At 37.9% G+C, this 15,141-nt stretch overlaps 2 protein-coding genes across 3 annotated transcripts; one reads left to right on the forward strand and one right to left on the reverse strand.

Moving 5' to 3' along the window:
- Positions 1-272: 272 nt before the first annotated feature.
- Positions 273-11,275, reverse strand: Inpp5e (Inositol-3-phosphate synthase). Of its 2 annotated transcripts, XM_076441572.1 has the most exons (7): positions 9,908-11,275; positions 8,502-9,092; positions 6,424-6,576; positions 4,890-5,202; positions 3,424-3,983; positions 2,471-2,939; positions 273-2,123 (listed from the first exon to the last, which is right to left on the reverse strand). In XM_076441572.1, the coding sequence occupies exons 2-7, from the start codon at positions 8,956-8,958 to the stop codon at positions 2,006-2,008; spliced, it is 2,070 nt and encodes a 689-aa protein (XP_076297687.1). In that variant the 5' UTR covers positions 8,959-9,092; positions 9,908-11,275; the 3' UTR covers positions 273-2,005. The 2 variants fall into 2 exon arrangements, with proteins under 2 accessions (XP_076297687.1, XP_076297688.1); XM_076441573.1 differs by lacking the exon at positions 6,424-6,576 and having other exon boundaries at positions 274-2,123.
- An 871-nt stretch (positions 11,276-12,146) lies between these two features.
- On the forward strand, positions 12,147-14,619 carry LOC143217184 (small ribosomal subunit protein eS7-like). The gene is made up of 5 exons (XM_076441113.1): positions 12,147-12,274; positions 12,811-12,981; positions 13,749-13,930; positions 14,010-14,160; positions 14,504-14,619. Exons 2-5 carry the CDS (start codon positions 12,811-12,813, stop codon positions 14,579-14,581), a joined length of 582 nt encoding a protein of 193 aa, XP_076297228.1. The 5' UTR covers positions 12,147-12,274; the 3' UTR covers positions 14,582-14,619.
- The last annotated feature ends 522 nt before the right edge of the window (positions 14,620-15,141 follow it).

Here is a 15,141-nt window from a genome sequence, read left to right on the forward strand (position 1 = left end):
TATCTCGGAAGACGTTGTCGTTATCAAAAAAGTGTTCCTACAAAAGTTGTTTGGTATGACGGGCTATATTACGTAGTGTCAATTGTTTTCTTGTGGGTGGAGCGGTGGAGGACATTTCAAGGTCACCTTGCTTTTTTTTAATGGAATGTCCTATTTTTTTATACCATAGATCGATAGAGTATTAAATTCCGAGTATAAAAGCGTTGACCTTCATATGTCCTAAACCTAATAGTTAACGAGATATTACCGAAAGAAGAAAGAAAATTGTTTCGATAATATCTCGTTAACTATTAGGTTTAGGACGTATGAAGGTCAACACTTTTATACTCCGAATTTGATACTCTATCGATCTACGGTATGAAAAATAGGACATTCCATTAAAAAAAATCTAGGTGACCTTGAAATGTCCTCCACCACTCCACCCACGAGAAAACAATTGACACTACGTAATGTAGCCCGTCATACCAAACAACTTTTGTAGGAACACTTTTTTGATAACGACAACGTCTTCCGAGATATCCTGCTGATCTCACTTCAGCGGGACACACTGTATACAATATGCAAGGTGTTAATTTTAATTCAAGCACCTAAATCGTATCCGCTCATATCGAAAGTAAGAAAAAATTACTGAATAGGATGTCCATGGTTTTAAGGCGTGCATCTGCTAATGATGAAAAATAAATGATTACTTTTGTACATCCTATTCAGTCTTTCTTCTTACTTTCAATAGCAGCGAAAATAATTTAGATGCTCGTGTTAAAATGAACAGCCTGCATATATACAGCTAAAAAATATCTGGCCGTTCTAACTACATACTAATAATTGTAAAAATGGCTTTAACTCGCGTATACAGTGAAACGAATTAATATTCGGACGCTCTAGAAAAGACGATAACTTTTTTAATGTTTGTACTACACGACTCGAACTTTTTGGGAAGCTGGAGCAGTTTGTTTACCACAGGATGTGAAAAGGAATTTTAGCGAAAATTGCAATTGATCGGAATTGTCGGAAAAAATAGTGAAAGTTGCATTTTGCAACTTTTTCCTGTGGGCCGCCTATATCGAAAATTTAAGAAATACGTTTTGTAGATCTGTGTCAATTTATATGCACTGTGTGAAAAAACGACAGGCACTGAAAGATGTAAGAATCCTTGGATTTATTGCAGTTATCATCTTTAAACGTTTCTAGCTCATTGCAACGTAATTCACACAGATCTGCAAAACGTATTTTTAAAATTTTCAATACAGGCTCACAGTAAAAGGTGTGAATTCAATTTTTAGTATTTTTTCGACAATTCCGATCAATCGCAATTTTTGAAAAAATTTCCTTTCACATCCTGTAGTAAACTGATTGCTCTAGCTTCCGAAAAAGTTCAAATCGTACAGTGTAAAAAGTATAGTAGAAAAGTTTCACTGTATCTTTCTTGTTTCTTGACTAGATATAGTAAAGTGCGCGTATAATATACAAGTATAGAATATAGTACATATATATATATATATATACACACACATATACATATATGCATATATACGGTAACATTTGTTATTAATGAGTATGCTCCGTGTAAAAAAGTTATCAACAGTTATAAATTTTTTGTGAAAGAAGTAATGTTGATCGTGAACAACAGCAATATACATATATATATATATATATATATTGGGTGTGCGTGAAAGTAATTTCGGTATTTTAAGGTGACACAAAAACGAGTCTCTTTATTCAAGCTTTTCTTATTTATTCTTTTTGGCGAAAGATCATCGAACAAAAAGGAAAATATCTTATTCATCAAAGTTCATTACTTGAATAAAATAAAATTCGGTTTTACTTCACCTTAAAATGCCGAAATTACTTTCTCGCCAAGCCAATACATAAATAGCTATGCTTCTCCCAAATTTGGCATTGAATAATTTCGAATGATTATATATATATACATACATTATATACTTTATATGTAAATTTGACAGTACGAAATTTCGTTATTTATTTAGACGTATTTCTATAACAACGACTATTGAATCGAGCATACTTTCGAAGTCTCCTGCAAATCATTATCCATGGCAGCTGCTCGTCTTTTTATGCCCTCTAAATATACTTCACGATTAAACAAACCGCCGCCTAAAGGAATTCTGTAAAAAAGGAAAAGAAACATGTTAACATACATACATTATACTATTCTTTAATTACGAAATTCTTTGTGAAAAAGTCTTGCGCAAAGTGGGACTTGAAATATGAATAAATTACCGAGATATTTCCAAATACAGATTCAATAGAAAATTAAGATCGTGTTTAAATATAAAATTGAAATCGTGAGATTTCAAAATGAAATTGAGATCTTTCAATATAAAATTGAGATCGTTCTTCAATGGGAATCGTGATTTTTCAGGATTCTTGTTCGACAAGGAAATGTTTCGATTCGGGTTTAGAACAAGTACGTAGATAGATTTAGAACAAGTTCGAGATAACAAGTACGTACATGTCGATTCCAGGCCTTATGGTCGTTTTGAAAACGCCCCACACAGGTTTGTGATCCGAAGTACAAATGCTTGGTACGGAATCATATACCAGGCATTCCACCACTCCGTCTTTACATGAGTTTGTGCTTTCGTGGCTAACTCTTCGCATGTATCCTTTCGTATGCCCTTTTCCTTTGAACAGAATTCTATCGGTGTATGCTGGTGTGCGCTGCTTGCTGCTAGAATCGAAGTTTTGTGTTCCGGGATCGTATTTGTAAGTTGGCGGAAACGTAATCGGAGCTTCTTCGAATCCACGTAGAACAGAACCTTCTTTAAGAATTGTCCGCAACTGGTCTTTATGTAAATTCAACGGCGATTGCTGAACAAAGCATGTGTCCGTAACCCATTGTATAACTTCCTCCCTCGGCTGGGCCAAACGAAAGTTTAAATCTCCGCACCAGAACACGCAATCGAAATTTTGTGTTACGTCTGTAAAATATTGGAACGCATGAGTACTTCACATTCATAAAAAGGAACGTCACCGGTCCGAAACGACTGGAATGTCTTTGGACAGTTTAGCGAAGCAGGCGCTACTGGCTGCACAAGTTTTCAATCTGATTCCTATGCAGGAAGCTCGCTGGAGGTACGCGCAACAATCTATTTGTCAGGTTTACATTGAAATTGCATTGCGTAACCAGAAATTTTTGTCATTTTGAGATAGTATCTGGTAGATTTGAAGGAGGGGATGTGAAAAATCCAAGTTTCGATGCTGTAAGGTCAACGGTGACAATGTTATGGATGTTTAAAGTTGAGGGATTTATTGTGTTTTTGACTGAAAATCGCTCAACTTTAAACACTCATAACTTTTGAACCATTGACCCTCCAGGATTGAGACTTGGATTTCGCGCATCTTCTCGTCGAAATCTACTGGACTACAATGTTTTAGGTAAATTATACTGAACACAATTCCTACCTTTACTCCTATGCCTGATCGGTAGATCTTTCGGGAGATCAAGATTCCTAATTATCCTTTTAATATCGTTCACTCTTTCCTTGACTTTATCTTGATGCGCTGTCAGATGCGCGGTGACAAAGAGAAAACTCGTACCAAACAACATTAAAGCCACGGCCACAGCTCCTTTTGTTCTGAATGCAGTGCCGGTTCTAGTTGAAAAGCTAGCATCTTCGGCGATCGAGCAGAACCAGATTAGGTCTCTTCTTAAAAACAAAGCGAGATGCAAAGTGCCTAAACCGGTACTGAAAAGTAAAACATGCGAAGGTCCAAGAGTTTCCTGCAAAGCTGCTTCCCATTCGTTCCGCTCCGAACAGGATTCCTGCGTTCCGATCACCAGCAAGTCCGGAACGGTTTCTATGTCCGAAGGCAGCATGAAATCGTTTAGCTCCTTCGGCGGACTCTGTCCGTTCATGTTCCACGTTCCGATAAATATTTTTAATTCACGATTCGGTAGCACTTTCTCGAGTTCCACAGGTCCCAACAACGAATTCGCAGCGATTCTTCCGTGAAGAAAGTTTCTGTAATAGAATATTCAAGGGAGATTAGTAAACTTTTCCTCGCGTAACCAGGATTTTTTCACTTTCTTCTATGAATTTTTCGGTTTTTGGGATGTTAGATGGTAGATCTGAAGGGCAAGATGTGAGAAATACAAGTTTCGATACTGTAGGGTTAATGGTGGAAAAGTTATGGATGTTTGAAGTTGAGGAATTTGCAGGGTTTTTGAGAGGTAAGCGAGCTGACGTGTTGGTGTGTAGAGGGAAATTTCAAGTGTTGAATTCAGAGAAATTTCACGTTTTGCATTGAGAGAAATTTCAAGATTAAACTGTGAGAAATTTCAAGTTTTGTATCGAGAGCAAAAATTAGCAAAAAATTCTGAAAAAAATCTCAAATATAGAGTGTATCTATATCTTTTGTTTGCCGTTTATCCCGTGTCGATATCTTTCCTCGTTTTGGAGCAAATTGCATTTTAAGTGCGGGGGAATTTACCTCAGTATCATCCCTATCGGTGGGGGTAGACATTTGATAATTATTTTCGACTATAAATAATTAGCAAAAAATTCTGAAAAAAATCTCAAATATAGAGTGTATCTATGTATATCTTTTGTTTGCCGTTTATCCCATGTCGATATCTTTACTCGTTTTAGAGCAAATTGTATTTAAGTGCGGGGTTAAAATTTTACACAATGTTTTTTTTAGACATAAAACGATATTTTAAGAAAGGAATCAGGAAAATCGGACTTTAAATATCCATAACTTTTTCACCATTAACCCTACAGTATCGAAACTTGGATTTCTCGCATCTCCTCCTTCAAATCTACCGTGTAACATGCCAAAAACCGAAAAATTCATAGGAGAAACTGAAAAAATCCTGGTTACGCGATGCAATTTCAATGTAAACCTGACAAATAGGTTTCTGTGCGTACCTTTCGCGTGCTTTCTGCGTAGGAATCAGATTGAAAACTTGAGCAGCTAGTAGGGCTTGCTTCGCTAAACTATCCATAGACATTCCAGTCGTTTCGGACCGATGACGTTCCTTTTTCTTGGACAACGCGTTGCATGATGTGGAACAGGGTTTCACTTGAACGGGCGCGCTCCTCACAGATTCCGGACTCGAGTGTCGCATAGAATTCGTCGGCGAATTAACCATTAAGTTATCCGCCGAACGCCTGCCAATTAGTTTTTGCGTTACATACGAAGGAATATTCGGCGAAATAGATCCGGAAGATGAGTTTTCACCTACAACATTGCAAAGTAACAGAATTATCAAAATTCTCATCGTTTAGAATCAGTATCTGTCGCGAACATTTCACATTCGCAGGACCGTCGATTAATTATTTCCAATACACGTAAATACACTTGGCTGGCTCTTATTTAATCTTGTGAACAATTTCTCTGGAAAAATTTTACGGCATCTCTCCAGAATTGTTTCGAACAATTGAAGATAAATCTGTGGAAAGTTTGAACGAGATCGGCTAACGGGAAAACGCGCCCCAAATGTATTAATTAAATATTGAAATAATTAATTGAATCCAGGTAAAATCGTTTTTCTTGAATATCTTCGAAACTGTTCACCAAGTTGAAAAATGTGTTAAACGAAACCTGTAGATATGAACAGGCTGCAGCTTGTATGTGATATCACTTTTTTCGTAGAACTAACGGTTTCCGAGAAAACTGAGAAAAACGTCGGCGACGAGGTAACTGATACGTCGCTGACATTTTTCTCAATTTTTTCGAAAACCGTTTGTTTTACGATAAAAAGTTGTAGAACATAAAAGACGCAATCCGCCCAGATCTACAGGTTTTGTCTAACACATTTTTCGACTGGGTAAATAGTTTCGAAGATATTCGAGAAAAACGATTCTCTTAGCATTAAACGAATTATGGGCGAGATAAGCAACACGTGACTGACGTTTTTCTCTATTTTCTTGAAAACCGTTTGTTCCACGACGAAAAGTAATACGACAAGAAAGACGCAGCCTGTCCAGATCTACAGATTTCGTCCGACACATTTTTCAACTAGGTAAACAGTTTCGAAGATACTCGAGAAAAACGATTTAACTCGCGTTAAATTCATTATTTCAATATTTAATCCATTCGCAAGTTTTTCACAGATTTCTTTTCGATCATTTCAAACAACTCTGGAGGGGGTGGGATTGCCATCCAAGAAATTCAATTGTAGTCGAAAATAAGAGCCATCCTAATACATATACATATGTATAAGTGTGTTGTATAATTTGTGAAACTTCTGCGTTCCTTCTTCACATAAAACAAAAAGAATATATACCTCGCAACTAAAATACAATAATTAGAATAATTACTATACAATATAATAATAATTGTATATATTATAGAAGAAAATAAAAAGATTTTCGTAAAATATTTTTTGAAGGTATGTTTTTGAAAGAACCCCGAAAAAATGTCAAATTCTAAGCAGCAAATATACTTGATGATCAGTACCTTCTTTTCCTGGTTTTTTGGTACTGTTCGATTTGCAAAAGTGCCGTTCCATTTCCAGGAAGAAATAAGTGATATACTTTTCTTTCGTGAAATATTCGTCCTCGATCGAAAATTCATCGTCCGACGATTCTTCGAACAAGTCTTCCGTTAAATCTGCAGAAAAATCGCTGTCTTCACTACTTTCTCGATCTATCGTATTTACATTCTCGTACGAGAGCTTTTTTTCATTAGAACGCGCCACCTGTTCTACTTCGACGGAGAAATTCAAATGTTCTTCGTTCGATCGATTTACATTATTTAGATCTAAATTCTTATCCGAATTAGAATCACTTTTTTTGTTATCGCAAAGTTTCTTATCGGAGGAGTCCGGAGTCTCAATGCGTTCGTTCAATGTCCGTTCAATGTTTGGATTCCTTTTATTTCTCTTGAGTTTCTCGCGTAGTTTAGCAAGGAAAGAACGTTTTTTCGTTTTAGTGTTTGTACTCATCGCCATTTCTCTGAATACTGTGAGAATCACCGCACTGATTCGGACGTGTTCTCGCTCGAGGCGTTAAGTGTCAACCGAGTCGTAGAAAGGCCCACGCGTCCACTTTACAGGAGTAATAAATTAGATTCGAGAAGGTGGGGGTCTACAAGGTCGGTAAAGTTGCAAACCTCGTTTAATTGGATCTTTTGATGCGAGAAAATGTCCGAAGCGGTGATAATTGGAATAGAAGTAGGAGAAACTGCGAGTATACATGTACTAAATTCAAATTTCAATCATTCTATTTAAATCTATCAGGCCATTAAGTATGAAACTCGACAAATGTGTTCTATTTGTCAAGTTTCATACGTAACGACCTGATACGTTCGAATGACAACTCACAGCAACCGATTTTAAATAGAAGTTCAACTCTCAGCAACCGACAATTAAATTGAAATTGACATTCATGTCTCAGCAATCCAATTTAAATCGGAATTCAACTTTCAAAAGCACCATATATATTTAAATCTACATTCAAAAATTCAACTTTCAATCGTTATATTTGTTCGATTTCGAGCAGACCGAACGTTAGATTTATAATTATTTAGATACGGTCCGCAGTGTTCCGATATCGTGCAGCATTTTTCGTACGATGGATTTCCGCTAGAGGCGCTGCGCGGAAAAAACAGTAACGTATCAATGATGACGAGGTAGTGGAGCCCTGCGCCCTGCGCCTTGAGACAGTTATATTGGCGCGGAAGTACCGAAACAATCTGTTCCGGACAAAAAAAACTTCAGGACGTGTCCTACAAGTTACAAAATGTACACAAATGCACATTTTATACATTCATTTTTCAGAATCAAATCATACAAATCTTTTCAAATTCTGCGGGGTGCTCAAGGTACCCCGTTTCATCGAGAAGCTTACGTTACTGAGGCTGCAAGCGCCTCTAGCGGCCATCCATCGTACGAAAAATGCTGCACGATATCGGAAATCGGAACACTGTGCTATACAAACAGTTTAGTTCCGTATCGTTTTCCCATATCTTTCGCACCCAATTGCATACCCTAAACATGGTTTTACCAAAGCGCCCCTACTCCGACGACCAAAACGAACCACCCACTCACTAATAGAAATCATTTAGTCATCATTTAGAGTAATCGGTGAACAATGTTCACTGAGCATACGTGAAATAATTCATTTTTCGCAAATAAAATCGTAAGGAATAAAAAAATACAAAATTTTCTTTTCACGGGACCACCCAGGGGACATACTCTACAAGATGCAAAAGGTTTCATTCCGATTCGTCCATCCATCTAGGCGTAATCGGTGAACATACATAGAAAAAAAAGCGGAAAGAAAAAGGCACATAAATACAGATCGAATTGAGTCTTAACCACCTCCTTTTTCGAAGTCGGTTAAAAACAGATTAGAATAAACCTTCAAAGAAGAAACAAGTTTGTCTATTCGAGAACGTTCCCCACAATCCTTGTGTCCGTGCTGCTCGGCAAGTGGCACGCGATCGTCAGACCAAACATACATACAGACTACAGACATACTTTTCTACTTTATATATTAAGAAGAAGAAGAGAAAGAAAAAGAAAATATTCTCACCTTCCACAAAAGCGCTGTATCGCTGCGGCTGGTCTTTTCCCACCGACGCATTGTCCGTCTCCAAGATAGTTTCTCGTACGCTGCGCGAACTATCCGGCGTGCGCACATATTCTTTGTCTTTCTGTACATCGGTTCCACAATTTCCGTTAGAAGCCTGTTCGGACTTGACGGAGGCTCTGCTCAACGTAGTCGGAGACAATCTGCTGGCTGTCAAACTTTCCGGAGGTGTTCTACTGCGTTCGGTTATCGCGCAGCACAACGACAGCTTAGTACTCGTGTGAGATCCGTGCTGGGAACTCTCCGGTTTAGAATTCTTCTTGGAGCTGCCGTCTCTGTACGTCTCCAAACAACCGACCTTGGTCTTTTTGTTCATCAGCATTCGACAAAGGGATTTCTTCTTCTGCTTGGACTTTGGGGAAACCTCTGCTCCGGCTGCGTTCTCTTCGCTTCCGTCCATAATGGTGTTTCTCAACGACAAAGAAGAGATTTCATTGATGATCTTAGAAGATGGTCAGCGAAATGCACACGTGCTTCGCATACAATGATACGTAGTAACACGATACTGGATTGAATGCGCATCTTTCTGGAATTCTAAGGCGAGATGTTTCTCGTTAGAATAGGGAATACGAATACATATCTGTTTAGTTATGAGAGTGATTCGAGCAAAAGTGAAACATTCTTTACTTTATTCCTTTCTATCTTCTGTTCTGCTTGATGAAAAATTACGAAAAAATTCATGAACGTTCTGCTTAGTGGCACACACGACTGTGAATTATTTCAGAATTTTTCGTTGCGAAATCAATTTTGAAAAAATGAGAAAGGATAATATTTGTGGTGAGATATCCCCAATTCTCGTTTGCTGGGAATTATGCTCTAAATATATCATCTGTTCTGCTCGATGAAAAATTACGAAAAAATTCATGAACGTTCTACCTAAATAGTGCCACGCACGACAGTGAATTATTTCAGAATTTTTCGTTGCGAAATCGATTTTGAAAAAATGAGAAAGGATAATATTTGTGGCGAGATATCCCCAATTCTCGCTTGCTGGGAATTATGCTCTATATCTTCTGTTCTGCTCGATGAAAAATTACGAAAAAATTTGTGAACGTTCTACTTAGTCGCTCGCACGACTGTGAATTATTTCAGAATTTTTCGTTGCGAAATCGATTTTGTAAAAAATCCGGAAGCATAAAATTGAAGAATTAGACGAATTGTGCTCGATTTCTTCTGTTCTGCTCAACAATAAATTACGAAAAAATTTGATATATATATATATAAGTATGTTTTTGATTATGTTCTATCCTCCTGAACTTTTGTTTTAGTAGAACTTTTGTGCTAGATAAATAAAAACATTGTCAGTTTCGAACAATACAGAATTGAGTTTGGTTTTTCGGATTACGTACAACTCTGTTTCGTATCGTGGACGAGGTTGGACGAGGTATATACATATAGATTCACTTTGATTCACTTTGACTTTGACACGTCGTTCACACCGAATCCATAACGAACTGCACCGAAAATAGTTGACGGACGACCACAACTCTGACCTCCGCTTCCATTTTCACGCGTACAATTCAGTACAATTCGATAAACGACGACGTAACCAGACGTAACACGCGTGCGAGCGGTCGTATTCTCGATAACTCTCGTTCATTCCCTCAGCTTTAGCTGGGATTTATTGTTTTCTTTTTTAATATATATATACCCAGCCAACCAAAAATCTAAATTTGGTCGACCTCCTGTGCGCGCATATGCCGAGCTAGTGTCGACCGTAGGACCAGAGTTTGGACATGGGCATGAGGTCGGCATCAGGTCGGCACGAATCGGCCGAATGTGCCTTTGTGGCAGCACTGTCGCACTGATGTACCGCATGCCGAATATCGTTTTACAGGTGAAACAAACAATTCCAATGCCGCTTTTGCAAAATTCACATGTTTTTCTATAAGCGAGGGTGAAACTAATATCCTAATCGCGATATGGAGCAACAAAAAATGAGTATACACATTCGGAGCTAATATCCCGTACATTACTACCGGGCCGGTATATAAGAGAAATTGGCGAAACTCGGTCGCTTTAAAAGTTGAATATTCTTCTATTGGCCTCGGGCGTCTAGAAAAATCAGATGGACAGTACTTATCGAGTACTGCCATTCGCGCGGAGATGATAAAATCATTTTTATTTATCATCTTTAAAATATAAGTGTATTCAATTAGTTGAAATTGAACTGTAAAGAAAATTGTACGGCAATGCAAATTTTAGATTATGTCTCTTGCAATCGATGCAGACAATTTTTATTTCGCATAAAGATCCGCAGTCTAGGAAAAATAACAAATGTGAGAAATAAATAAAATTTGTATTTTTTTTTTCGCCAATTTCTCTTATATACCGGCCCGGTAGTAATGTACGGGATATTAGCTCCGAATGTGTATACTCATTTTTTGTTGCTCCATATCGCGATTAGGATATTAGTTTCACCCTCGCTTATAGAAAAACATGTGAATTTTGCAAAAGCGGCATTGGAATTGTTTGTTTCACCTGTAAAACGATATTCGGCATGCGGTACATCAGTGCGACAGTGCTGCCACAAAGGCACATTCGGCCGATTCGTGCCGACCTGATGCCGACCTCATGCCCATGTCCAAACCCTGGTCCTACGGTCGTCCAAAATTAAGCCAATCGGGACTTGAGCACCTCCGAGCGTAGATTGGACAATGATTTGCCGATCTGTGCCCTAGGCACGGCTTGCCCAAGGCACGCCTGGTTAGCTGGGTATATATACCGAATACCGACCACGGACCCAGAGCATAGACTTATTAGAGATAGACCAGATAGACTGCGCGGCCTGTACGAAGCGTTGAAGCCCGCCATGGCGGCCGGGGTATAAAGAGTGAGAGCGAGAGCCTGTTGTGGTCGTAAGGCGCTCTCTTTCTAATTGACGAGTTGGTGGGGAGAGATTCGCCCAATGAAAGTGGGGAGTGCTTAGGAAGTGAGAGTTGACTGGCTCGAGCGTCGAGCGTGCTCATTGGCCGAGTCAGAATCCGTTCTGCGCTCCGATTGGTTCGCGTTTTTCGTGAATAAAACTGGTCAACGAAGCGTCGGAGAAGATTTTCGCAAAGGAAAATTGAAATCACCTCAGGCATCAGCTCTCTCAACGAGATAAAACCACGATAAAACATTCCTCGAACACCCTGTGACACTTTCCACATAGATATACAGGGTGTCTCACCTGATTTTGACATCTTGATTTTCTCGCTATTGTTACTCGTAGCAAAAAATTTTTCAGCATAGGCTTGAATGGTATCGAGTGGAGCATATTTTGATGATATCAGTTTTTTCGTTAGTGGACGCGTAAAGGTCATATAAAGGTTAACTTTTTTTTTTTAAATGGAATGAGGTATTTTTGAATACGTCAATCGATGCAGCTGGACATTCGTTATAAAAAAGTACTAACCTATGTATGTCGAAAAGTTAGTAGTTCAGGAGATATTTCAATTTAAAAAACTCTAAAATACCATTAGACGTTAGTGTTTACTTACTTATGTAACGTCTTAGTACGACAGTAATGGTATTTTAGAGTTTTTTAAATTGAAATATCTCCTGAACTATATATATATCAATATATATACTGATATAAATACAATGTATATATAGAACATAGAAAGGAAACTTTCTCTGTCGAAGTCAGTCGAAGTCGAAATACAGTTGGCAGCCTGCGCGCCTAACTGCTTCCGATTCCGAAGTCTTTTTCACGCGGTGCGGATATCGGCAAGGTACACGCGTTTTCACATTCATCTTTTACCGAGAAACAAACTCGAAATATGTTGAAAAATTGTTAAATGTTTCGTCGCATGTTACTCGCAATATTGTAATCTATCGAATAAACAAATTATTCGACGTGGATCGTGCATTGGAACCGGTGATAATGTCGGATTTTAGTTGTTTCCTGTTACTCTGAATGTTTTTGACAGAATACGTGTATTTATCTTGTAATTTACAAATATAACTTCGTATAAATATAATTACAGTTTTTCTACGAGATACAAACGCTTTTAATTTAGATCGAATAATTGGAGATAAAATTAATATTGAAATTTCTTGTGCAAAAATTCGGAAACAAATAATAACCAGAGGTTAACCTACAATATAAATAGAATTTCGTACAAATATAATTACAAATTTTTCTACGAGATACAGCGCTTTTAACGTAGATTGAATTAATTGGAGATAAAATTAATGTTGGAATTTAACGTGTAAAAATTTGGGAACAAATAATAACCTGAGGTTAACCTATAATTCGATCTTTCAGATGTTCACGGCTAACGCGAAAATAATAAAGAGCGGCGGGGCAGAGCCCGATGCTTTCGAAGCAAGCATTTCTCAGGCTCTTCTCGAGCTGGAGATGAACAGTGATTTAAAATCGCAACTGAGGGAACTGTACATCACAAAGGCTCGCGAAATTGAAACCAACAATAAAAAGGTAATGCTAATGATCTCTGGTTAACTCATTAATACTGCTGTGCGAGTTCCGAGAAGGTATTAGGTTAAGAAGGTGCTCTGTATCTTAGGTTCTGCTCAACGAAAACTTACGAAAAAATTCATAAACATTCTACAAGGAGGAACAAACAACAGTGAATTATTTCAGAATTTTTAGCCTCACCGTCGATTTTGAAAAAAATCCCGAAGCATAAGATTGCGATAGGATCCCCAACCTAGCCACCTGTGTTAGACTACACACGAATTATCCTCTGTTTCTTCTACTCTGCTCAGCGAAAAATTACGAAAAAATTCGTAAACGTTCTACCTAATAACAGAGACGTCCCTGAATTTTTTCAGAATTTTCGACTGCAGCGTCGATTTTGAAAAAAATCCGGGACGCAAACTTGTAATAGGATCCCCAACCTTGCTATCTGGTATCTATTTCTTCCGTTCTGCTCGACAAACAATTACGAAAAAAATTCATGAACATTCTACTTGATAGCATAGATAACAGTGAATTATTTCAGAATTTTTGGTTGCAAAACCGAGTTTTGAAAAATCCGTGAGTCTTTGGAGCATCAGAGGATCGGCAATTTTATGCTTCCGGATTTTTGAAAAATGGATTTCGCAACGAAAAATTCTGAAATAATTCACTCTCATTTACACTATTAAGTAGAATGTTCATGAATTTTTTCGTAATTTTGCGTTGAGCAGAACAGAAGAGCTCAGGGTTTCATTATCACTATACGGAAATATGTTTTGTTGCAGTGCATCATAATCTATGTACCTATGCCGAAGCTGAAAGCCTTCCAGAAAATACAGACACGACTCGTGCGCGAATTAGAAAAGAAATTTTCTGGTAAACACGTGATGTTCGTCGGAGAACGTAAAATTTTACCGAAACCAACGCGGAAGACGCGCACCAAGAACAAGCAAAAGAGGCCGAGAAGGTATATATTTCTTTTTCAAACAATTATCTTTATGTACAAGGTACACAAAGGAAAATACAAAGGAAATTATTTTCTCCAGCCGCACGTTGACCGCGGTGTACGACGCGCTGCTCGAAGATTTGGTTTACCCCGTCGAGATCGTTGGCAAACGTATCCGAATTAAATTGGACGGTACGCAGTTGATCAAAGTTCATTTAGATAAAAATGAACAGACGAACATCGAGCATAAGGTAAAGAAATAAAAGGATCCATTACGGTTGTCAGGAAAAACGCCGCATTTCACATAATTTCACTTCCAAGATATTGCCGTTTAAAGTTCTGATCGCTGAATGCTTCGACAGAGGACATCGGTTAAATTACATTATATTTTTGCAGCCTTCCGAATTGATTATTATGACTTTCTTTTCTGGTAAACACTATGTAGCTCGATTAATGCATAAACTGACATTTTTGGAAATTCTGACATGCGGCGTTTTCTCCTGACGACCACAGATATATTGTTATAGTTATTCGTGCACGCTCACGCGATGTGTGAAATGCTTGACGAGAGAAAGTCTCTGTTTTTGTTCACAGGTTGATACTTTTGCTGCTGTGTACAAAAAGCTGACCGGTCGAGACGTGACGTTTGAATTCCCGGAGACCTACGTGTAAAATTTGTTAAGAAAATATATAAAAAGAAACAATTGAAATACTGTGTGTGTGTGTGTGTGTTGTTCCTGTTCTGTTGTATTTTCGATTGACCCGAGATTCTCACGACGATACGAATACAAAGATATTTACCATATTCACAATATTCAAAAATATTTATGATATCAACAAAATTTAAATACTTGTAATTGAAATACATAATTCGAACCTTTCACTTCGTTCAGAATATTGTGAATATTGCCGGGTATATTACAGGCTGCACTTCCTAAACGGTCGGGAATAGAGGAAAATGTTACAAGTAAAAGTTGAATGGTATCAGACAGTGCATACCACGCAACTAATTTTATGCACTTTTTTGCATCGGTGCATCAGAAAAATGCAACTGCACTTTTTTTAAAATGGAAACCTACATTCTTTACTAGGCCAAGCGATGCAGTTTGTTGTGCTCTACATAAAAGTACTAACATACTTGTGCCCTAAACTTATTCGTTAGGAAGTTATCGAAGCTAAAAGTTCTCCGATTTATAATGGAACATGGTACTCCGGAACACTTGCCGAGACCG

The sequence above is a fragment of the Lasioglossum baleicum genome, chromosome 16, assembly GCF_051020765.1.
Source record: "Lasioglossum baleicum chromosome 16, iyLasBale1, whole genome shotgun sequence".
Taxonomy (NCBI): domain Eukaryota; kingdom Metazoa; phylum Arthropoda; class Insecta; order Hymenoptera; family Halictidae; genus Lasioglossum; species Lasioglossum baleicum.